This window comes from Papio anubis, chromosome 9, assembly GCF_008728515.1.
Source record: "Papio anubis isolate 15944 chromosome 9, Panubis1.0, whole genome shotgun sequence".
In the NCBI taxonomy this organism is placed as follows: Eukaryota; Metazoa; Chordata; class Mammalia; order Primates; family Cercopithecidae; genus Papio; species Papio anubis.
The window spans coordinates 33,969,076-33,995,368 of NC_044984.1; the positions used below are offsets into that span (position 1 = coordinate 33,969,076).

Below are 26,293 nucleotides of genomic sequence, written 5' to 3' on the forward strand. Positions count from 1 at the left end.
GCCCACAAGAGAAAGCAGGAAAGATCTAAAATTGACATCCTAACATCACAATTAAAAGAACTAGAGAAGCAAGAGCAAACACATTCAAAAGCTAGCAGAAGGCAAGAAATAACTAAGATCAGAGCAGAACTGAAGGAGATAGAGACACAAAAAACCCTCCAAAAAATCAATGAATCCAGGAGCTGGTTTTTTGAAAAGATCAACAAAATTGATAGACCGCTAGCAAGACTAATAAAGAAGAAAAGAGAGAAGAATCAAATAGACGCAATAAAAAATGATAAAGGGGATATCACCACCGACCCCACAGAAATACAAACTGCCATCAGAGAATACTATAAACACCTCTACGCAAATAAACTGGAAAACCTAGAAGAAATGGATAATTTCCAGGACACTTACACTCTTCCAAGACTAAACCAGGAAGAAGTTGAATCCCTGAATAGACCAATAGCAGGCTCTGAAATTGAGGCAATAATTAATAGCCTACTAACCAAAAAAAGTCCAAGACCAGAAGGATTCACAACCGAATTCTACCAGAGGTACAAGGAGGATTTGGTACCATTCCTTCTGAAACTATTCCAATCAATAGAAAAAGAGGGAATCCTCCCTAACTCATTTTATGAGGCCAACATCACCTGATACCAAAGCTTGACAGAGATACAACAAAAAAAGAGAATTTTAGACCAATATCCCTGATGAACATCGATGCAAAAATCCTCGTTAAAATACTGGCAAACCGAATCCAGCAGCACATCAAAAAGCTTATCCACCATAATCAAGTGGGCTTCATCCCTGGGATGCAAGGCTGGTTCAACATTTGCAAATCAATAAACATAATCCAACATATAAACAGAACCAAAGACAAAAACCACAGGATTATCTCAATAGATGCAGAAAAGGCCTTTCACAAAATTCAACAGCCCTTCATGCTAAAAACTCTCAATAAATTCGGTATTGATGGAACGTACCTCAAAATAATAAGAGCTATTTATGACAAACCCATACCCAATATCATACTGAATGGGCAAAAACTGGAAGCATTCCCTTTGAAAACTGGCACAAGACAGGGATGCCCTCTCTCACCACTCGTATTCAACATAGTGTTGGAAGTTCTGGCTAGGGCAATCAGTCAAGAGAAAGAAATCAAGGGTACTCAGATAGCAAAAGAAGAAGTCAAATTGTCCCTCTTTGCAGATGACATGATTGTATATTTAGAAAACCCCATTGTCTCAGCCCAAAATCTCCTTAAGCTGATAAGCAACTTCAGCAAAGTCTCAGGATACAAAATTAATGTGCAAAAATCACAAGCATTCTTATACACCAGTAACAGACAAACAGAGAGCCAAATCATGAATGAACTCCCATTCACAATAGCTTCAAAGAGAATAAAATACCTAGGAATCCAACTTACAAGGGATGTAAAGAACCCCTTCAAGGAGAACTACAAACCACTGCTCAGTGAAATAAAAGAGGACACAAAGAAATGGAAGAACATACCACGCTCATGGATAGGAAGAATCAATATTGTGAAAATGGCCATACTGCCCAAGGTAATTTACAGATTCAATGCCATCCCCATTAAGCTTCCAATGACTTTCTTCACAGATTTGGAAAAAACTGCTTTAAAGTTCATAAGGAACCAAAAAAGATCCTGCATTGCCAAGGCAATCCTAAGCCAAAAGAACAAAGCTGGAGGCATCATGCTACCTGACTTCAAACTACACTACAAGGCTACAGTAACCAAAACAGCATGGTACTGGTACCAAAACAGAGATATAGACCAATGGAACAGAACAGAGTCCTCAGAAATAATACCACACATCTACAGCCATCTGATCTTTGACAAATCTGACAAAAACAAGAAATTGGGAAAGGATTCCCTATTTAATAAATGGTGCTGGGAAAAGTGGCTAACCGTAAGTAGAAAGCTGAAACTGGATCCTTTCCTTACTCCTTATATGAAAATTAATTCAAGATGGATTAGAGACTTAAATGTTAGACCTAAAACCATAAAACCCCTAGAAGAAAACCTAGGTAATACCATTCAGGACATAGGCATGGGCAAGGACTTCATGTCTAAAACACCAAAAGCAATGGCAACAAAAGCCAAAATTGACAAATGGGATCTAATTAAACTAAAGAGCTTCTGCACAGCAAAAGAAACTACCATCAGAGTGAACAGGCAACCTACAGAACGGGAGAAAATTTTTGCAGTCTACTCATCTGACAAAGGGCTAATATCCAGAACCTACAAAGAACTCAATCAAATTTACAAGAAAAAACCACCCCATCAAAACGTGGGCAAAGGATATGAACAGACACTTCTCAAAAGAAGACATTCATACAGCCAACAGACACATGAAAATATGCTCATCATCACTGGCCATGAGAGAAATGCAAATCCAAACCACAATGAGATACCATCTCACACCAGTTAGAATGGCAATCATTAAAAAATCAGGAAACAACAGGTACTTGAGAGAATGTGGAGAAATAGGAACACTTTTACACTGTTGGTAGGATTGTAAACTAGTTCAACCATTGTGGAAAACAGTGTGGCGATTCCTCAAGGATCTAGAACTAGATGTACCATTTGACCCAGCCATCCCATTACTGGGGATATACCCAAAGGATTATAAGTCATGCTGCTATAAAGACACATATACACGTATATTTATTGTGGCACTATTCACAATAGCAAAGACTTGGAATCAACCCAAATGTCCATCAGTGACAGACTGGATTAAGAAAATGTGGCACATATACACCATGGAATACTATGCAGCCATAAAAAAGGATGAGTTCGTGTCCTTTGTAGAGACATAGATGCAGCTGGAAACTGTCATTCTCAGCAAACTATCGCAGGAATAGAAAACCAAATACCGCATGTTCTCACTCATAGGTGGGAATTGAACAATGAGATCACCTGGACACAGGAAGGGGATCATCACACACCGGGTCCTATTGTGGGGAGCGGGTAGGGGGAGGGATAGCATTAGGAGATATACCTAATGTAAATGACGAGTTAACGGTGCAGCACACCAACATGGCACATGTATACATATGTAACAAACCTGCATGTTGCGCACATGTACCCTAGAACATAAAGAATAATAATAATAATAAAATGCCCTTGGTGGCTTCTTGGCTTGCACCAAGTCTAATTTAAAAACAGCACAAACATGAAGAGACTGTCTTATATAATGCTCTGTAATGCCTCACACCACCATGAAGAAGTTGTTACAAATGGTACACACAGCTATAAAATACTCCACATATGCCTGCTTGGGACACATAGCTAAGAATATGACTCACTTCAGAGTACAATGGAGGGAGGCAGTTTAGTATTGTTAAACATCTGAATGGAATTTCAAATAGATCTGAGTTCAAGTCCTGGGCAAGTTGCTTAAATGCTTTGGACTTCAGTTTTCTTTTTACAAAATGGGCTCATGGATCCTACCTACCCAATAGTTGCTGGAGATGCTGATAAGCTTAAGTGATGAGATGCATGAAAAGTACTTGGCACATAGTAAATGCTCAATAAATAAAGAATGTTCTCTATGAAAAAAAAAAGAAAGGAAACCATATTTTTTTATGTATAACTGCACAAATGATATGTTTAATAATAAAAATATTACATATAAATCCAGGTGAAATTCAATAAAAAATATGGTTATTATTTAATGACTATTAGGTAACTTTGCAGTCCCAGAGGTCATCTCCAATTCCCCAAAGCTGCTGTTCAAAACCTTTTCACCTTCCTCAGTTGCCCTCATCTCTCTTGGCCCATAATCTTGTGCCTTCCTGAAAAGGCTAGTGTAATAAAAAATAAACTTTTTAGACACTCTCTTCCATTCTAAAGGTTTCTTTTTATCTTCAAACTTCTTCTTACCCTTCCCTTCTTTATCAGAAGCTAAAGTATACTTACTTATCTTCAATGTTCACATCTATGATCTAACTCCCCCTACCACCTTCATCAATTGCCACCACTTCAGTTTTCTCCTCACTCATTCCCTCTCCACTAAGCCCAATTCCTAAGTACATAAATATGTTCATGTCTCTAGGATATAAAATCTTCCTTTCTTAACTATTCTATTTTCAAGTCATTAACCCATTTCTCATATCTTAATCAAAGTTTCTAGAATGAGTACTTACATTCTTCCTACCTCTCTTTCTTACCTTCTTCCTATTGGTTCTCACAGATATTCCCCAAGGCTGAGTTCCCAGTCAACTTCTCTCCACCTTGGCCACATCATCAACTCTTGACTCCTCGAACATCTGGTTCTCTTTGAATGGCTCCCAAACCTACATCTCTAGTCACAACTTAAACTCTAGACTTGAATTTCTAATGGCCTTCTAGCCATGTGAATTTCCTTTATTAGTATTTCATTTAGCATTTAAATTTAACATTTTTAGAATCAAACTATGCATCTTTCCTTACCTTACCTGCTAATTTCAAAAAATTCTGAAGATCGTAATATTTTCAAGATAAAAGATCTTGACAATAAGACTCATGTATGAGTTGGAAGACTGAGCTAAAAGAGCTTTAAAATTGTTTCCAACCTTTCTTCTATGAAAAATGAGAACGCATGATTGAATAATAAGATGATAAAACCACTAACTATGACTGAGGAAAAGATTAAAAAGAAAAAGCAAAGACTAGAAAGGAAAAAAGAAAATTAAGAGAAAGAGGACCTAGATGAATCTGAATACTTCAAAATTATCACTTAATAGACAAATATAATTCAGAAAGTCTCTTATACATACTTTGATGTAATGATCCTTGGAGCCAGTGATGATTAGATCTTGTCCATTGGAAATCTGATCCACAGTAAGGCACATAACAGGGCCTAGGTGTCCTGTTAACTTTCCTGTAGACTGAAACCTTTAAAAATAAAGAAAAATGGTCTTATTTAAAAATATTTCTTATGGGACTAAGCCTCAACATAGACAATCTACATTCTTTTATAAAATAGTTCACTTTTTTTTCTTTTTATATGTTTAGAGATGGGGTCTTGGGCTGGGTGCAGTGGCTTATGCCTGTAATCCCAGCACTTTGGGAGGCCAAGGCGGGCAGACCACCTGAGGCCAGGAGTTTGAGACCAGCCTGGCCAACATGGTGAAACCCTGTCTCTACTAAAAATACAAAAATTAGCTGATGTGGTGGCGGGTGCCTGTAATCCCAACTACTTAGGAGGCTGAGGCAGGAGAATCGCTTGAACCTGGGAGGGGGAGGTTGCAGTGAGCTGAGATTGCGCCACTGCACTCCAGCCTGGGTGACAGAGCAAGAATCCATCTCAAGGAAAAAAAAAAAAAAAAAGATGGGGTTCCGTTATGTTGCCAGGCTGAAGTGCGGTGGCTATTCACAGGCATGATCATGGCGCACTGCAGTCTCAATCTCCTGGCCTCAAGCAATCCTCCTCCCACCTCAGCTTCCCCAGTAGCTGGGACTTACAGGTGTGCATCACCAGCTTTTTTTTTCTTTCTTTCTTTCTTTTTTTTGTTTATTGTACTTTCAGTTCTAGGGTACATGTGCACAATGTGCACGTTTCTTACATATGTATACATGTGTCATGTTGGTGTGCTGCATCCATTAACTTGACATTTACATTAGGTGTATCTCCTAATGCTATCCCTCCCCCTACCCCCTACCCCTCAACAGGCCCCAGTGTGTGATGTTCCCCTTCCTGTGTCCAAGTGTTCTCATTGCTCAGTTCCCACTTATGAGTGAGAACATGTGGTGTTTGGTTTTCTGTCCTTGCAATAGTTTGTTGAGAATGATGGTTTCCAGCTTCATCCATGTCCCTACAAAGGACATGAATCCATCCTCTTTTATGGCTGCATGGTATTCCATAGTGTATATGTGCCACATTTTCTTAATCCAGTCTATCACTGATGGACATTTGGGTTGATTCCAAGTCTTTGCTATTGTGAATAGTGCTGCAATAAACATACAGCATCACCAGCTTTTTTAATTTTAGCTCCACATCTACGAAACTCTGTTCAAATTAGTCAAAACTAATATAATCTATGATGCAAATGGGAGAGTCATAAATAAGTTATTCTAAAGCTGACTAATGTCATTTAGGCAAGCAAAAAAGCAGCAGAAGTCTAAAAAATGATTAATTTTAACTCCAACCTAAATCCACCTAAACATTAATCTGCTAAATGTCTGAATAGGACTGATTAGGTCCAATTTGAATTTCAAATAAAATGATAATATCACTGATGTAATTACAAAATCAGTAACAATACTGAGAAAGTAAAATTATTTTATTACACACACATTTTCACAAATACACGTAAGTGCATGTACATCATATATGCACATATATACATACATATATCTATATACACACATATATGTGTGGATGTGTACATCAGAAAATAAGTGGTCAAAATAATTTCATCAATTATTATAAAGATATGAAAATGACCAGCTATGTGGCTGGTAGAAAACTGGGTAATGTCAGTTGTCAGAGGGTAAGAATGAACCTTTGTTTCACAGTCCTACCTCAAATCAAGCTGCTGGAATAAAGACATGTATCTAGCTTTTAAGATATTACAGTTTCTTGAAAAATATTCTTGTAGTTCCTTTGTTAAGATCTACATTTAATTAGTAATATCTTACTGAAATCAACCAGCAAATTAAAAAGTGCAAAGATTTTGAAAAGCTGGTATCTTTTCTGCCTTGTGTCATAATTTTGACTATTTCTTCTATGGTGCTCTTACTATGAGTCAAATTCAGTATCTTCAAGAATAAGCCAAGTCCTCACCTCTTTTCTTATTTTCTTAAAAAAGTACTGTTTTCAATTTTCTACATTTTATTTATAATATAGTATTTAGGACCATGGTTTTTCTCTTATCTATTTATCTATAAATTATGTTTATCATACTTTGTCAGTCATACTGTAACATGCCTTAAATGTTATAAATTATAACACTAGTTTTTCTCAAAGTTTTTCAAAAAAACATCCATTTGATTTACCATTGGCAAATCCCTTCTGGATGAGAGGCACCCCATGTTACCTGAATCGGAAATGTTACTAAGAATCCTGTAATAGCCTGTTTAATGGCCTTTGTCCTCCATTATAAGATGAGCTCTAAGAAGGTAGATCAAGGCTGGGCACAGTGGCTCCTGCCTGTAATCCCAGCACTTTGGGAGGCTTAGGTGTCAGAAACATTTGAGCCCAGGAGTTCACAACCAGCCACATTTGTCTTGCTCTATCTTTACTGTCAGTACTCACCACACTATTGGTGCAATGCCTGACATATTTGGGTTGAATAAGTATTTGTTAACTAATAAGTGAATGTTCCCTTGCTGCCAAAATTTTAAGAACTAGAAAACAAGCTAACATAAATACTCAAGTAAAGGAAAAAAACTCACATTTCATAGGAAATAAAAATCGAATGAAAGATGTAATGCCTTAAATTTTAATTTATCATTTTTTTCTTTTTAACTATTTTATCTTCTTAATACTTCATAGTTTACATATATTTTATTTTATATTCACAAAAATTCTGTGAGGACTTTATGCTCAAGTTGTTAATTTAATTTTATCAATGAAAACATTTAAGATATATTATATTTAAGTGATGTTGCAAAAATAACTCTATCAAGAGTACTGGTGAAACTAGGATGAGAATCTTGGCCTCCTTCTAGTATACAACATGACTTGTAGGCAAATATTAAGAAATTGTAATGTTTTAATTTTATTTTTCTCCCATACTTATTTTCCAAGCAATGGAGATTAAAAAAAGAGAAAATTGTCAGTTTGTTAATAAGGACACAAGAGACATTTAGAGGTATATGCTGAAAAAAAAAAGCCTATGCTTTTACATTGACTTCTGGGGTCATAAAAATTGGACTTCACATGCACTAATGTTATTAATATCTGAAGTTGTATTTGCCATAGGCAAGAGGTATGTTTTCTTAAAAATATCTACCTTTTAAGATCCCACATCCTGACAGCATTTCCAGAAGCAGCATAGAGGAAGGTGCCAGTTGGGTTTAGGGCAATTTGATTGATCTGGTTCTCTCCAGAAGGAATAGCTACTGTTCGACTGGTACTTGCAGAACAAGCATCTCCAAGAGTAACTTGACCTGAAGACCTTAAGAGATACAAACAAAGCAAAAAAGTCACATTCCTGGACTTGGGTTTGGCTTAGAATTCCTTGAATTCCCGGGAAACTGGCTGTAGGCAACAAGAACAGTGTCCTTTTGTCACTGTACGCATAGTACCTAGCACAGCACCTAACACAGAGTTGGCACATATAAATAAATATTTGGTAAGTGAAGAGATGAATGAATAAAATAAGATTACATGATTTAAAATTCTTACTTGGTATACTAGTAATTCCAGGCCCTAAGTTAGGAAGCACTAAAACATCTTTCAGAAAAGATAAAAAAAAAAAAAAAAATCAACAAATGGCTGGGTGTAGTGGCTCACGCCTGTAATCTCAGCACTTGGAGGCCAAGGCAGGTGGATCACCTAAGGTCAGGAGTTTGAGACCAGCCTGGCCAACATGATGAAACCCCGTCTATACTAAAAATACAAAAAATTAGCTGGGGGTGGTGGTGCATGCCTGTAGTTCCAGCTACTCGGGAGGCTGAGGCAGGAGAATCACTTGAACCTGGGAGGTGGGAGTGGCAGTGAGCCAAGAATGCACCACTGCACTCCACCTTGGATGACAGAGCAAGACTCCATCTCAAAAAAAAAAAAAAAAAAAAAAAAATCAACAAATGATACGTTGCCACAAAAGTAATTTATTTTCCTACAGCTTCCAGAAGTACCACCCCCCTCCACCTGAGGGCCAGGCTTACCAATACTCTTTTGTGAATAAGAATTGCCTTTCTGGATTAAAGACAATGGAGACCTTTTGAATCATTTGCAGTTTTCATTTACTTTAACTGAATCACAGATGGAGTATCTAAAGCCTTAAATATAGCGCATGCCTGTTTCTTCAGATAAATTCTAGGTGAAATTTTTTTTAAATTTTGAAACATTTTTTTAGCTAACTTCTAGAATATTAAGCCATAATCAATCTTTTCAAATTTGACTTTAGTGAGTCAATTGAATTGGTAAATTTCTACCATAAGATATGTTATATCTTAATATACGATATAATAGTAATATTTTTCTACAAGATTTTCAAGACTTGCATTCAGTACAAAGAATAATGTTCTCAAATTACAAAACAGCACTATAAATAGTCTCTACTATCTCTACAAATTAGTAAAAATTAACCTTTCTTATGCTCTCTTCTCTCATTTAAATGATTACCGAGTTTACATCAATTTTGATTATTAAAATAATTCATCAATATCACAGCAAAAAGAATCACTTGTTCTACACTTCTAAAGACAAATACGATAATGAGCACAGAAAAAACAAATTCATCCTCCAATTATCCAACATCACCTAGAGTTATGAAATTTGCACTCACACCAAAGCAGTCTCAGTCCTTAAAAAACACTCTCAGCTTTTCAATCTCTGTTAATTAAAGGTTATAAGTAGTTCTTCACTACCTACCATGGTGATTTCTGCCGTTTCCCAAGGAATGGTAGTTATTTGAAGCAAGTAATATAAAACATTGAACTCTATCAAATAAGAAATAGTATTAAAATGTAATACCTTATATTTGGGAGGGAGAAAACATGAAATGTATACTTAGTCACCGATCAAATATGGCTTATCCCTTTCTGTTTAATACCAGGCTCTTATACTTCATTTGTCAAAATTTTCCCCCTCTTATTTTATCTGTGCTTTTCATTGTGAACACTTTTAATATCCTCTAGGAAGTGAACAGGTATACAAAAATTAAAATACATTTATACTCCTCTCTTTTCTTATATTTTGTAAAAAAAAAAAAGAAGAAGAGATATTCCTCCTTTATGCTATTTGTCTTCAAGTTACTTACGTCAGTGTCCGAATGCACTTTGCTGAATCTCTGATATCCCACACCTTAATATAAGATGTTGAAACAGTGAAGACCAAACTGGTATAATTACAGTATTTTACAGACACAACATTGTTGGGATGACCCCCTAGTGACATTATTTCCTGCCCAGTCACCAGATTCCATACTTTGCAAGTACGATCTAAAACAAACAAACAATAATAATAAAAAAACACTGTTAATATGAACTACTTTAGGTTCTATTAATAATAAAAATTATTTAAACAATTTCTCTTCTATGGGAAGGAAACGAAAATAGTAATTAACATACAACAAGGATCCTAACGTCATCCTTGACCCTCTGCAACAGGCTCAAAGACAAGGTATGTATAAAGGATCAGATAAAAGTCTGGGATGTCTGGTGTATGTATCATGTGGTATTGAAAAAATATTTATGAAAAATTTTGAAATGGTCATAACAAGAGTCTTGCTTCAAATTGCCCCTGAATTTAGAGCGGCAGTCTCAGATCAGCCTCTTCAAAACATTCTGCTCTGATCATATACCCACTTCCTCACAACATTCTACACTAGTAAATATACACACATTTTTCCCCCCAAGGGTCAATGACTATATAAATTTTATGTTTGACCCAAAAACATAATCACAAAACTATTCTTGTTCTTTTTCTGATATGTTGAATATCTAGTTATACTGGAGAGATACATTTAATTTGAATCATTAGAAAAATACAGTATTTTCAAAGAACTTTTTTTTTTAAATTAGGGAATTTCTTTTACCTTAAATTCATAAGTTCTAGCTGGGATCTTATACTTCCCTCATAGACAATGAGAAATAAATATTTGTTGATTAAAGTGAATCTTGGACTATCCCTAAATGCTAAAAACTTTTATGAGCTCCCTGAATTCCTGTATATGCTTGCTTTTCACCTTTCTAGCCTCAATGACCAGCACTTCTCTTATACACATTCTATTTTTCAACCCAAGTAGAATTAGTTTCCAAACATGCTCCACTTTGATCTTCATGTCTCTGCTTATGTTATTCTGTAATCTTGATTATTCATTTCTGTCAATATCCAAACCATCCTATAAAGTACATCCTAAATGATTCCTTGTCAAAGCCTTCCTTGTTTCTCATAGCTGGGCATAATTTCTTCCTTTTCCAGAACCCCAAAACTCTTAGTCTAGAATTCTTCAAAGCATTTATAGCTGGTTTCCAGTTACTTGCAATTGTACCAAAGGGGTTAAGAGTGCAGGATTGGAGAAGGGTATACTGAGGTTTCTAATCCTGGTTCTTCCACTTACTAGCTAAATTTACCTGAGAAAAGTATTTATTCACTTGAAGCCTGAGTTTCTTTGTCTACAAAATGATGATGCAATATGTATCTCATTGAGATTGTTGTGAGAATTAAGTGAGATATATTAGTATTAGCATACTGCCTAGCATAGCCCCTGATATGTAGTAAGTGTTGCAGAAATAGTGGTTGCTACGCATCTTGTTCTCTTTCTCATATTGTACATTTAAATAGCCTTTTATAGATTTTTATATAACCTGCATTTCAAAATTCAGGACCCTATATGCAGTACATGCCCAAATACTGTAGAGAGATGTATTCTGTCACCAGTGTATTTACAAAACTTCAACAGAGGTTTTACTTGCTGCTCAACTATGCAATAATTTTACATGTTTTACATTCAGGAGTTGAACCAGATTATCTGATTCTTTCTGGTCTTAAATAGACAGCTTTCTAGAGCATGTTAAAAATGTAATTTTTTTAAAGCTATTAAATATCTACATTAGATAATTACTGGCACCTTTCGATCCAGTGAAGAGGAGATCATCAGTAGAATCCACACAGAGCACAGCTTTTGTATGTCCTTCAGCTATGTGAATACACTGAAGTGGAAAAGCTCTGATTCCTTTTGAAGCTGGAAATGGGTTGATTATGCCCCTAAGGTGGGGAAAAAACAAACAAACCAAGACTCACTTAAATATCATGAGACTATATCATGAGACTAGTTTTGTTTTTTTTCCCCTAACTTTAAGAAGTCTTTATAAGTAAGTAGTAATAAAATCCAGACTGCTGTCTTTTAAGCAAAAGGACAAAGTGTGAAATAGTAACAGTGATGGAGTATATCAACTAATCAGGCATCTGCTAACAGCTACATTCTGCAAAGAGCAAAAACTATAATACATCTAGATTTTCTTATTAACAATTTCATCTCTCCAAGGTTTAATGAAACCACATTTGGGAATTATTTGAGTGTACTGAATTCTGACAAATAAGGAAGAAGCAGAAATGTCAAATAACAGGAAAACATAATTCTATGTCAAGCTGGGGTGTAAAGGAACATGCTGGAGAAAGTGTAACTTGTATGCCACCTAAAATACTAAGAAAGCAGATTTCAAACAAAAATCGAAGATAAGAATAATTGAATGAACAGAAATTCTAAAGGGACAATGGGTCAAAAATATCAAAAACTTAAAGAAAAAACTGACAATCTCAAAGAAAATTTTAAAAGAATGAGAACTTAACAGTGAATGGATAAAGAAAATGTGGTACATACACACAATGGAGTACTATTCAACCATAAAAAAAGAATGAGATCATATCATTTGCAACAACATAGATAGAACTGGAGACCATTATGTTAAGTAAAATAAGCCAGGCACAGAAAGAGGATATCATTGGATATTCTCACTTATTTATAGGATCTAAAAATCAAACAATTGAATTCATGGACATAGAGAGTAGAAGGATGGTTACCAGAGGCTGGGTAGGGTAGTCGGGGTTGGGAGAGGTGGGGATGTTTAAGGGGTACAAAAATAATAGAAAGAATAAGTAAGACCTACTATTTGATAGCCCACAAGGTGACTATAGTTGATAATAATTGTACATTTTAAAACTACTCAAAGAGTGTAATTGGATTGTTTGTAACACAAAGGATAATTGCTTGAGGGGATGGCTACCCCATTCTCCACGATATGATTATTGTGCATTGTATGCCTGTACCCAAATGTCTCATGTACCCCATAAATATATATCTACTATGTACCTGCAAAAATTAAAAATTAAAAATTAAAAACAATGAAGCTCTTTAGGGAGCTTTCTCATAAATTAGATATTTCTGTAGTTTCTGCTTTATGGCACTGGGCTATGTACTATGGAAATATAAAGATTATCAAAACATTGTCCCTCTCCCAAAGGAGTTTAAGATAGGGTCTGAATTAAAATAATGGTGTTGGGGAGGCTAAAGATGATTTAAGACATGACAAACAGTCTAACGTACCTTCGCTCAAAGCATTATATGTTTCAAATTATGCTGAATTATGTCCATTATGTAAGACAAATGGCATAATATTAGGACAAATACAGGGATAAAGGAAAACTGTTTTGTTTCCATCTTCTTAATGAAAGAGAAGAATCTTCGAGATGCAAGAGGGCAGAAATGATTAAGAAACATGAGCCCAAGATAAGTTAGAGCTGACGATGGAGATTTATTCAATAAATTCAGGTATTTCTGTTTTTAAATCATTATATCACAGGATTTTGAAAGTATATGCCATTGTGTAGGCAAAATCCTTGTCAGTACTCTAAGAAATCACAAAGATCAAAAAAGGGGACAAAACATGTAGACCTGATCTTCCAAAAAGCAGGAAAAACGTGGAATTCAGAAACTCAACTTCTTGTTGCGTCTCACAGAGGAATACATTAAGCAAATCACTATCCACTTAAAAATAAATGCTCACCAACAAAAGATAACATGGGCTCATCAATCTCATGGGGAAAGTTTTTTGTAGGGTTAATAGATACCAATTTAAGGGAATGTCATATTCACAATATATGTTGACTTGTGGACAGTGTGAATAAGTATGGAACTGTCAGAGTAAAGTATTTCTACAGGTAGTTGAAGAGTCACACCTAACGAGTCAAAGTCACAGCTGATCTGGAAGATCTTTAGTATCTAGTCAATCTTTCCCTAGCCCTAGGGAGAAGTGGCACGCTTATTAAAGGGACATATTAAAGAGCTGGACATTATATTGCCTGAACAAAATCACTGAAACAAAATTCATTTATTTTATATGCCTACTCACTATCAATGATTTGTTTAATAGAAATAAATATTTCAGGAGAAAGACAGCGATAGACTTACTGCATTCTATGTAGGCCATATATGGAATGAGGTGTAGTTTTAGATGTCCCATTTTAAGAAGAACATTGAAAAATTGGAGCCTTTATAAAACAGTAGAAGCAGAATGAAGGATCTGTAGACTATATTACATAAGGAACAGATGATGAAACTATTGAGCTGATAAAATAACATTTACTGGAGAGAGGATACAATAGCATAATTTAAAAGCGCTGAATATTTGAAGAGCTGTCATATATAAACAAAAAGATACATAAAATTAATTCTGGTAAGGGAAAAAAGGGCTGATGAAGACTAACGAATGGAAATTTAAAGGAGGTAAATTTAGAGTTGGGGAGAAAAAACATTTATTTTTAGGGTCTGGGTATAATGATCACAAAAGTGATAGGAGTTTCTTATCCCTATAAACAACATAAGGAATTATTATCTTTGGATATATAATTATGAAATCTGATGCCATGATTTGCATACATGTGTCAATTTGAGATTATTGAAACTGATGCTCGGTAATTTATAATCTAACAATTTAACCAGATTAAAACTGAAACTGGAGCAAGATCTGCTCAAAAGTCTGAATCTGCCATTTTGAAATTTTGATGCCTTAAGGTTCATAGATATGAACTGAAGCCATCAAATTTAAAAATATGATTTCAAATATTGTAAAGGTATGATTCTAAAGAATAGTAGGTTGCTACTGTTAATTCTCAAACAGAAAATATATATGTATGTATAGGTCAAAAAGCTGGTTGTAAAGAAAACAATTCATGTTAACAGCCTAAGAACTATTTTCAATGTGCATTTAATGACAAATCTTAAGAAAAAACTAAACTGTACCCTCAGATATGTAATACTGTGTCTCCAAAGGTTTATTTCCTTCAGATTACAAGCTTTATCCTAATAATCTATTAAATGTTTCCCTTATGTTACATTAATATTAAATGTAACATCCAACACAATTCTGTCATATCAAAGGTTATACTATCATAAAATACTCAGTAAATATTTGCCCCAGTGACTTATGTATTGCACAGTTATTTCCTGGAGATCAGGATGTCTTTTTTTGATTCTTATGTATTTTTATGCCATTGGTTATTCAGTCTTTTGAGAAAAAGGAATCTCAATATTAAACATAGTGTTTTATTAATTACTTTAAAATGTTCTTAAATATTCAGAATATTAGGATTAATATTTTATATAAACTACCAAAGATAACAGAAACTTATAGATATCAGAAACATACAGCCATGGTATTTATTTCTCTATTCAAATTAATCTATTCAAATTTTGAAATACAAAATCAACTTTAAAAGAGTTTAAGGTTAAATATGGCAAATTTGTACAACAGACTTGATCTGAAGGAGAAAAAAATAAACACTTATTATTGTCCCATGCAAACCTGTAAGGTCTTTTGATACTGGAAATGAAATTAATTTCCTCTCCCTTCCCCTGCCTACCTTCTGGAGGATCTGCTGATGATCAGCAAAATGGCCGTAAAACAAGGAAAACAAGTGCAAAGAGGGAGGACATAAAATGATAATAGTGAAAGGGAATGAGACAGAGAGAAAAGGAAAGAGAAGTTAAGGACCCCCAGAAAAATCCATAACATGAGAAAAAAAACCAGTTATTTTTAAAGCTGCACCTATTCTTAAAAATATTCATTTAAAAAAATGCTTCCTTAGTGTTTATTTCTTATTCTTTTTAATTTTTGGTACAACAGTATCCTTTTTTTCTCTAGCATACTTTTATTTTTAATCATATAATCTTTTTACTTAAAGTTGCTAAACCAACAAAAAAAAATGTCTTATCTACCTCACACACTTTGAGGCATTAGAAATACTTAATCGTTGAGAATAAGAAACCTTCTTGACATCAATATTCACAAAACTTGATTTCTTTTAAAGAAAAGATTTAGATTACAGACAGAAAACAGGTATCACAATTTTTAAACTATTATACAAAAAAAACCCACTACTTTATCTAAAAGGTATGATCACAAAAATGTATTAAAATTATCATGTTTAGAAATATTAGTGCATTTATATGATTTACAGCAAGTGATGCATGCAACAAAAAAGAGACTTGCTTAGAATTTCTAGGAAGGCATTTTAGAACATCAATGAAATTCCAGAATGTAGGAAAGGCAGGAAAGAAAGTACCTGTGTACCTCCGACAGAGAGGAGTCACTTTCATCAGACCTATAGTGAAAGAGTTAGAATTATGAGAGAAAGAATACAGATGTCAACAGGTAAGGACACTGACTCTGGACTCAAAATCAACAGCATGAATAACAGATATATAGCAAACATTTCCTTCATAGTGCCATGCTTTTCTATTTGCACTGGATATTAGCATATTTAAGGTATAGCTAAGTCACATAAAGAGTTTGATATTTATGCCTTCTAGCAAGACGTTGGGGACTAAAATTTTTCTAATACTGATATACAAAATCTATCCTCACTTCTAAATTTAGTCCTTGGAGAAGAACAATATCAAGTACATGAGATATAGCCCTTGAAGTTTTGCTCCATTTAATTTGGCTAGTCCTGGAAAAATTTTCCCATTTCAATAACAGTTCATCAATTTCATTCATCTTGATAATGATTACTTTAGATACAGACGCTAATGTTGAAGTTACACAAATAGATTGTGTTTTTGCATAGAAAGCAAGTCACTCATTTAACAACCTTTGGTTTTAGATTATTTCAAAAACACTGAGTTCTTTTGACTAGAGAGCATCTTAATAATAGCTGGGGTACTTTAGTGGACTTTTAAAATAGACAAGTCACTCTTGTTAGCCCTACCTTGAGGCCTCCAAGACTGCAGTGAGTCTGGTTATTATGAAAATCTATTTAGACTGTACAACAGGCTTGAGGAGAATGAGGATATGGTGAGTGTTGGCATAGAATGTAACTAGAAACAATGTGCGGGATCTGCGTCTTGCTAGTGGGATATGGTAGTCTCAAAAAGTAGCCCCAGAGAAAGTAATGTAAGGAGGTAGGCAAGTTTTTGAAAGTGTAGAGTAGTCAGTTATTCTACATTTTAGTTTATAGAGATGACAAAAGAGTCAAATGATTGGTAGCTCATAAAGTGTTTCAGTAAAAAATATGGAACTGTGATTAGGTTGTCAGGATTACCAAAAGATTGACAGAAAATGTTCTGACTGTGAAGGCAAGGTAGACACAAATTTAGCAACTCTTCATATACCTAGTGAAACTTGACTTTTCAAAACTATTCCTAATGTTCAACTTTTCTCAATTAATGACAGAAATAACTTACAATGTTAAAGAATATTTTGTTTAATAACACAGGAAAATATTTACCTACCTATATCAATTTAAAGAACATGTCTTCTACTAATTAAACCATATTAAAATCTAATGAAGGATCCATAAATAAAAGAATTATCCATAAATTAAGCATATTTATAATTCTTTAAAAATTATGGCATGATTCTCTAAGTTTATAGAGCCATTTAAAATGATCTAAACATGCCAGACAGATCTTAAATGGCATCCTATAAATTTTAGAGATATTGATACATACAGGGTGGTAATAGCAGAAAACAATCATTATCATTCCAAGTCCAAGCAGACAAGTCAGAGTTAATAAATACCTTATGGCAGTATTGTTAGTACGGCATTCTTGCAAGAGAGATTCTGGCTCAATGTGTGGATACTTTGTCATTTCAAATTTGATGACAATTACATTTTCCACATCCCTTCAACTTCTCCACCCCGCTCCCAGTCCTACTCTCTCCATCCGTAAAGGTGATTGTTTTATTCCAAGAACACAATTACTGAAATTTTGTGGTGAACTTGTCTAGAACAATCAGATGACAATAACATGTTGCACATGTAACAATGGTCTTTGTAAACTGTTATATCCCCCAGAAGTAAAGTAATTTGCCTCTTTCCAACTCAGGCTATCTAAATTAGAGGCTTTTGTGGGCTGATAGAAGCTAAGGAATCTTCAAAAATTTAAACATCAAGTGGTCTCAAAGATTTTTCAGTTCTAATTTACTTGTAAAACAAAAGGCAAGACAAGTGCTGAAGGAATGGCAATACAAATCTACAACAGGGAATAATGTTCAGCAGGAAAATAATTTTCTCTAATTTTGGCTGCATGGTTCCTTTCCCATTGGAAAGATGCATAAAATATGGTAAGAGTTCACAAGTCAGGCTCCATCGCCTACACAGAGATGACTACATGTTTTCTACAGACTGTACTGACAGGTTCAGAATATTATATATATAATTGGGGCTCTCTTCCATAATGACTTACTTATCCTGCTGAACTGATGTGTTTCCCTGAGAAACAGTAAGACGATTAAAAACATTCAGTTCATTACGGGGCCGGCTTGGTGGGGAAGAAGGAGGTGAAAGACTAGCCTCTGAAGTTCCAGAATCTGAGCTACAAGAAAAAAAGAACATAAAGTAGGTGGCTTTAATTGTTATGATTTGTTAGAAAAGTTATAAGAAACATGCTCTTTTAAAAAAATCTTTTTATTAGAGAACTCCTTCTTTCCTTTCTCTCTTCCTTATTGGTAAGATAAAATGCATTCTGAACAATTTTTAAAATCTCTTTTCACTGGATTTTGTTACATTGGCCACAAGATGGCACTAAAGAGAAGATTCTGACTGTTGAAATCAGAAGTCAGTATAAAAATAAAGCAAGCCACATTTAAAATCATACAATTTTAGAATCAAGAGCAAGTTTCTCACTTTACAGATGAGGAAAGAGACCCAGAGAGCTTATGAGAAGTTTGCTTATTCAGTTGATTCATTCATCTATTTTTAAATCACTTATGCGCTCCATCCCCATTTCCCAATTATTCTTGAGAGATTCAATTCAGTAGAAACAGGCAAACTACGTCTTTAAGTACAGGAAGCAAGGGTGATAAGAAGGATAATTTCTATGACATTCAAGTCAGTTAAACTCGTGGTCAAAAAGGAGAGTGTGCATCTTGGTACAGGGTAGTGGATGGTATAGAATTGTCCATTTAGGCACAGAAAATAAATGAACACTTCCTTTTAAATATATTCACATTTATTTTTTGTTAAAGAAATTAAAGTAATTTACTTCGCTAATATTTAAATGTAAATTCGCATAAATGCTTTCCCTCAAGGACATGTCTTAGATCTACCTGTCACATGCAGAACAGGCAAACTGAGGGAGGGGTGGCAGGGTAACACTGGTTCTAATCCAATCAACTTCTGCATGCTGTCATGCTGCAATTTTTAAATGCCCAGTTAAGTGGATTATCAGATTACATTATGTACTGCTAAGTAAACTAACCCTCACAAAACACACAAAAAAAACACTGAGGATAATACCAACAATGTAAACATGAGAGAGCAGCAAGAAAATGGCACAACAACACACCCTATGATTTATTAGTTTTTCTGTCAGCTACTGTAAAGAGGTAGGGTCAAGGTCAGTTTTAGCTGACATTGCAATGATGGTCAAAATTAATTATAAATTTTTCTATTAATAGAAGACTATTTGAAATATAGACTTAATAAGCCTTACCTCAAGTATATATTAACTCTTAAAATGATATACACAAATAACTGGAAAATAAGTAAGTGGACACGTTCAGGGACAAGTGCTCAAATATTTTTACAAGTATGTATATGACCAAGAATATTAGACCACTGAGTCAAGCCAAAAGCTGACTTGACTGTCTTGATTAGTCAAATAGTCATAACCACAGTGCCAGCCGAAATCTGGAAAATAATTTCATGACTGTCTTTAGCACTAAGTGCAGCAGGCATTTAATACAGTCTAGCAGGTAAAAAACATTAGTCACTTACTGCTTTTGTTCCTTGGCCTTTGATTTTTCTGCTTTCTCGTATGCCTTTCTCCTTGTTACAGGAGAAGGCTCTGGAATTTTTTTTTCTGGTAGAGATGACTGCCTGGAACTAAAGTAAAATAAGATTCTTTAATTACCTAGTTCTAAATTTGCACATACAACTTTGGTAGACAGTCAATCTAAAATTTGTAATAGGTTAATAACTGGAACCTGAGAAAGATTATTACTTGAGAACAAAAAATAAAACTAACATAGGAAAATATTACATGAGTTATTTTTAGTTGATGGAAGCTCAACAACCATAATTTTTAAACTGGTGATCTTATTAAATATATAACAACTTATCATCTTTGAATATAAATATCAATGATATGCTGCCTAATAGCTACAACAAATATTTTGGATGTGTTTTAATTTCATTGGTAATTATTTCAGATGAAGAAAAATTGTCTTTATAGTTTTGTAAGAACAAAAATATTAGCATATCAGAATTTAAGAAACAATGAGATTTAACGAATTAATATTGAGACATGATCACAAAGCAGTTCTATAGGTAATCATACACACAAAAATACATAATTATTTTACTTAGCTAGTATTTAATTTGTACCTATGTATATTTTAGTAATAAAGTATTCTTGCCTTAAATATTTTAAATGCCAAATGTCTGCTTGTAATTAAAAATTCAAGAAAATAATTTTTGTATACGGTGGTAATGAATTGTAACTGACAAAAAAATGTCTGGGCCAGGCATGGTGGCTCACACCTGTAATCCCAACACTTTGGGAGGCTGAGGTGGATGAGTCACTTGAGGTTATGAGTTCAAGACCAGCCTGGACAACATGGTGAAACTCTGTCTCTACTAAAAATACAAAAATTAGCTGAGTGTGATGGTGGGCGCCTGTAATCCCAGCTACTTGGGAGGCTGAGGCAGGAGAATCGCTTGAAGCCAGGAGGCAGAGACTACAGTGAGCCAAGATCACAGCACTGCACTCCAGCCTGGGCGACAGAGCAAGACTCCACCTAAAAAAAAGAAAAAGTCTGGGGGAAAAAAAACCCACTAAGGAATTAGACAGCAAGACTTCCAGAATGGGTTTACATGATTCCTATTTAAAGCGAAAACTAAATGTAATTAAATTTTGTGTACTTGATTTTTCTAATCAGGAAATCACATTTTAGCAATCCTGCATCATTTAAAGTACAAGGATCACTTGAGTAAAAGTTATGCAGTAATGGCTTAGAAGAGTTACTGCACTAAGTGAGTGACCAAACTCTCACAATGTGTACAGAATTACAAATATATGAGTATAAGCATGTGAATTTATGAAAACTATAAACTAAGTTATCTAGAGGCAGAGGCCAAAAGATATTTTTTATAACCTGTCATAAACGATACATTTTTAAAATGTAAAAAGACAAATAAAAGAGATTACCTGAATCTGGATTCCAGGCCTTAGATTTAGTCTTGAAGTTCCCAAGTCTCACTCATCTGACAAGCTAAACACCTAACACATGCTAGTTCCTAAAATCTGACCTCAGTTCTATATCACTACCTTCACCAAAAGCATTTCTTCTACTCTCATCTTATCACAAAAGCAATGAAGCCATAAACTATACTGGTTAGCAATCTCTAACAGCAGATCCAACAGTTAATTACATAGGCCACCTCAAGCACATGCAAGAAAGTTCTGTCATCATTAAAATTAATTCTGGAACAAAAGGTAGCAGATGGGATTACTGAACGGAAAACAATGGAAATATCCTCATAAAATGAAGAATATTATGAGAAACAGCTATTCAAGTGTGGAAAGTTTGTTATTTCGTATTATTCACATATCATACAGTGTGTGCCACTTTTGGAGGGGGGGAATATTCTTCAGTGCAGAGATGTATTCATTCCATAAATTATCTGCTAGATCACATGTGAGGATTAGTTTGAAAAATGACGTTAACAATCTTTACCAGTGAATGACTAATCTAATATTAATATAACTATCAAAACACACACATGCACACATGGTACACATATGCACACACACACATACGCACACACACAGGACTATGTGGGAAAATCTTTCCTTGTCCTCAAGATAATAATTGAAAATAGTCCATGCAAGATTTATTTTGAATAGAAGGTTTTTTGTTCAGATTATCATAAGAAAGAGAATATTTCCTTCTTCAAATCTTTAATAATACCAATACAAATATTTTTTGGGGCGTCACTCATCCCAGATAAACAATATGCTTCAAGGTAAAAAATTAGGAAAGTTCAAAACGTATTAAATTTGTAATTGGTATTTTCTTTTTTCTTTAAAAAGAGTCAGCAAAGATTTACTATCCTGACAGCTCTCTCAAAACTAGGATATAGGTAATTTACAGAAAATTTAAGAGTCTAAACTTTCTGTTTATGCATAATAGTTACATAACAGTTTTATAGGTATAACTTTAATTTAGGTGTTTCTATATAAGTATTGTCTGTAATTCACAACTCAGATGTTATAAAAATTATAACTCTTAAGAATGATCCTAAAACTTGGCAACAAGACAAAGCAATTCAACAAAGGACCTTTCAAATTATTTCAACTCTCCAATAAATTAGGGGAGACAAGACCTAACAAATTATTTCGAAAACCAGAGATCAAATTTACATAAATTTTAAATAATAGAAATAAGAAATTAGCAACATGCATACTTTTTTTTTTTAAAAAAAAAAAGCCAAAAGAAAAGAAGTTAGTGTAGCTGGGCCAAACTTACATGCTGCCTATCTTAGAAGGTAAGCCAGGTGGGGGAGAGAGCTCTTTTTCCCTAGCAGAAGTACCACTTGTCTCTGTATTCATTCCAATCTCTTGCCCTTCTGCAACAGGTGTAAGAGGGCCAGGCAAGGAGGCATCTCCTGTACTAGTGTCTGAAGCTAGTTCACTGCTATCTGCATACAGCAATTCCATCTGAGTGGTGGTTCTCCTTCGGGCCTAGTCAAAGAATGGAAGGAAAAGCAATCAGGAGCAAACTCTTGCATAGAAGATGATTAGGGAACAGAGATTTACATGAGTTTGAAATAGGTAAAAACATTTAGTGTGTCTTTTCCTAGAAGGTGTGCCAAACATAGCATGTGAGATAGTGACAAGCCTGAGCTATAGCTGGACAAAACCTTTAGAGGCCAAAATAATAGCCAACATTTGTATTGTACTTATATGCCAGGCACTGTTCCACACACATTATTATATTAGCAGGAGTAATATCATTATCTCAATTCCCAATCAAGGAAACTGAGGTGCAAAAAAGCTAAGTAATTTGCCTAAGGTCATACAGCTAGTAAGTGACAAAGCCAGATTCAAAGCCAGGCTGTCTGCCTCCAACATTACTGTGCTCTCCTGCCACTTGCGGCCAGCTCCCTCAAAATATAATTTAACAAAAAAAAAAAAACAAAAAAAAAGGAAGAAAGACATTAAACCAAAAGATAATTGCAGGGAAGCTCAACTAAATCCTGTTTTTTCCCATGCTTAATTTCTTTTTCTAATACAAGTTTTTTTCAGTTATTGTAAGCCTCTTCCCACGATACCTTAAATAGATGTTTAATCTGCCCACTGGACAACACCAGCCAGTATCAGCTTTGGGCAGCCTGCTGAGGCAAGTAAAGGTTATTTTCCTAAAATCTAAACTCACTATAAGCATTCCTTTCCTTACTCTTGAAAACCAAGTGACTATCCGGTTATTGCTCAGTTAGTTGTTGATGTCACTGAACAGATAATCAAGTGGTTTACCAGATTATAGGCCTCTAGAAAGCAGCAAACCTGTTTTTTCAGCTGTATAGCCCCGGCTCCTAACACAGTGCTGGTACACACAAATTTAAAATATATAATCAACTTCATTTTTTTCAATCAATGAAAAAGAAATGATATGAGATGCTTTTCAGGCATCTCAGCAGTTCAAACGGAGTAGCAGGTAGCACTTCAGAAAAGAGAAAGCCCTGTAGCCATTTTTTACACTCTTAATTCTCTCCACAGCCAAGAGCCTAGAGCAGACATGAAATTTTTCTTGGGAATTCTTAACCCAGGGGGTTCTTTTAGGAGATGACCTTTAGGCCACCACTTCACATCTCTCTCTAATGTCCCACAGTGGCATAATTAAGTAAGCTTTCTCAGGGCCCAAAAGATAAAATTTATCTTAAGAGATTCTCTCCTTTGCTTAGGACTAGATCCAAACCATAGCAGAATGTTTTCTTTGAGTTTTGTTAACTTCTGTTTAGACACTTAGAATAATAAAACACAAACTACATGCTGCCAAGCCAACAGCTCAAAGACCATGTGTAAGAGCCTGGAGATGTTTTTTGATTGGCTTGACCAGTGTTTTAATAATCTGAGAAATTTATGTAAAAATTCGTATTTAAGAATTCTCTTGAAAAAACAAAGGATCTGGTAGCCTTAGGCTCATATTCCCACATGGTAAAAATGAGCAAAACTTGATGGTGGCTATTTCCTTTTAGATGGGACATGTACACTCCAGGTAGACATAATGATGACCCATTTGTTATTGTATATCCAGCTAAATTAGTCATTTGCATTACCTGATTAACCACTGTGGGCCTTAAATACACACTACCCATTGCACAGTATTATTATTTCAGGTCCTGATTCAATCCATTCACTCAACAATATTCAATAAGCACCACAAGAATTCTTTGTTTTCAAACATTGTAGGATTGTTAGTCAAATCACCTACTATCAAATGCTACCGCATTCAACCTGATATGTACCATTAGGTAGCTCACACATTTAACTGTGTGTGTAATTTATATCATTTTTTAAAAACCCTATAAATATGCATTATAGCTTTGTAAGTTTTTAACACATAATAATTACGGACTGGATTATTATTAAAACCACCTCAAGGCACGGTTAAATAAGAAATACTTAAGAACACACTAGAATGCTAAAATTTAAGAAATCTCCTGCCAATCTAATGATATTGTATGGCACTACACAGTCTACAATTTAGTTAATCAGCAGCTTAAGAATCACCATCCATAATTGTGTTATCCAGTGGGAAAAATATAAGAATACAGTAAAGCCCAATTTCCACCAAGGAGAATTTTTTTTTTTTTTTGAGACAAAGTCTTGCTCTGTCACCCAGACTAGAGGGCAGTTGCGCAATCTCGGCTCACTGCAAGCGTCACCTCCCGGGTTCAAGAGATTCTCCTGCTTCAGCCTCCTGAATAGCTGGGACTACAGGTGCCCACCACCATGCATGGCTTTTTTTTTTTTTTTTTTTTGTATTTTTAGTAGAGACAGGTTTTCACCGTGTTAGCCAGGATGGTCTCGATCTCCTGACCTCATGATCCACCTGCCTCAGCCTCCCAAAATGCTGGAATTACAGGTGTGAGCCACCGTACCTGGCCAGAGAAATTTTTTCATATAAATTTTTTCAGTTACCACTTAAAGGGAAATATGATTAAAAAAAAAAAACTAAATAAAGAAGATCTTTAGTAAAACCAGACCCTCTTGCTAATCTATTAAGAGTCAAATCTGAACCTATGTGTTTAATAGCAATAACAAATAACAGTGTAAAACATGTTTACCTGATACTTTCAGTTCTTCTTACCTTGCTCTTAGGTTTCACTTCACCACAAAGCTTCATGAGATCTGAAGACAGTGTGCTATATGCAAATAAATAATTAAGCACAAGATTAAATAGAAAATTATTATAGAAAGCTATAGCTCCTCTATATCAATGACTACAAAAAATTTATATGCCTATGGGAAATACAGAAAGACAATATTTAAAGTCAAAATGAACTAATTTAAAAATAATTCATTTATGTTCCTTAAATATTTCAATATTTTCATTTTAAAATGTATGATGGTTAAGCGTAACTTAACTTGGTTTCTATTTACTGTTTCTAAGTGCTATTCACTAGGCCATTAGATTGAAAATTATTTGTTTTATGGTAATTATTTGATACAACGAGATAAAAGTATTTAAAATATTATGTAAATAAGTCAACTCTATTGTTTCTAAATGCCTTCTTACCTTCCTTCTGATCCTGGGCTGTTTAAAGGTGCATCTTCATCAGTACTATCCTCTACGTTTTCTACAAAAAAATGTTTAAAATGTAAGCATTGTCCCCATGTCACAGTTTGAATGGTGACTGCAATCCACATGCTGTAATAAACAACAGCTCAACATCTCAATATGGGCACGATGGTTTTAGTAACTGAATCTAAATAGATAGAATTGTAGAAAAGTATTTCTAAAAACTCTCCTTTGATTGTGTGTTCTAGAACGAGTAAAACATGTTCAAATAGGAAAACCATGACTTTGAACGGTAGAGTATAGAAGAATAACATCCTTCTGAATGAGATGAGTACATATGACTATTGCAGAATTATGTATGTATCCTGTACCATCCAAACA

General features: G+C 34.6%; 1 protein-coding gene across 15 annotated transcripts in view; it reads right to left on the reverse strand.

Annotated features, from left to right (window-relative positions):
* Positions 1–26,293, reverse strand: part of KIF21A (kinesin family member 21A) — a 156,653-nt gene that overhangs the window by 12,778 nt on the left and 117,582 nt on the right. For 4 of the 15 annotated variants that reach the window (XM_009180513.2, XM_009180512.2, XM_009180510.2 and 1 more), the window contains 11 exons: positions 25,910–25,970; positions 25,481–25,535; positions 22,637–22,851; positions 19,884–19,991; positions 18,352–18,480; positions 16,227–16,265; positions 15,525–15,539; positions 11,734–11,870; positions 9,922–10,102; positions 7,948–8,112; positions 4,768–4,885 (listed from right to left, as the gene is read on the reverse strand). In XM_009180513.2, coding sequence (XP_009178777.1) covers positions 4,768–4,885; positions 7,948–8,112; positions 9,922–10,102; positions 11,734–11,870; positions 15,525–15,539; positions 16,227–16,265; positions 18,352–18,480; positions 19,884–19,991; positions 22,637–22,851; positions 25,481–25,535; positions 25,910–25,970 — 1,223 coding nt within the window. The remainder of the gene's footprint in view (positions 1–4,767; positions 4,886–7,947; positions 8,113–9,921; positions 10,103–11,733; positions 11,871–15,524; positions 15,540–16,226; positions 16,266–18,351; positions 18,481–19,883; positions 19,992–22,636; positions 22,852–25,480; positions 25,536–25,909; positions 25,971–26,293) is intronic. The other 11 variants (XM_003906198.3, XM_009180515.2, XM_003906201.3 and 8 more) reach the window with 7 other exon arrangements.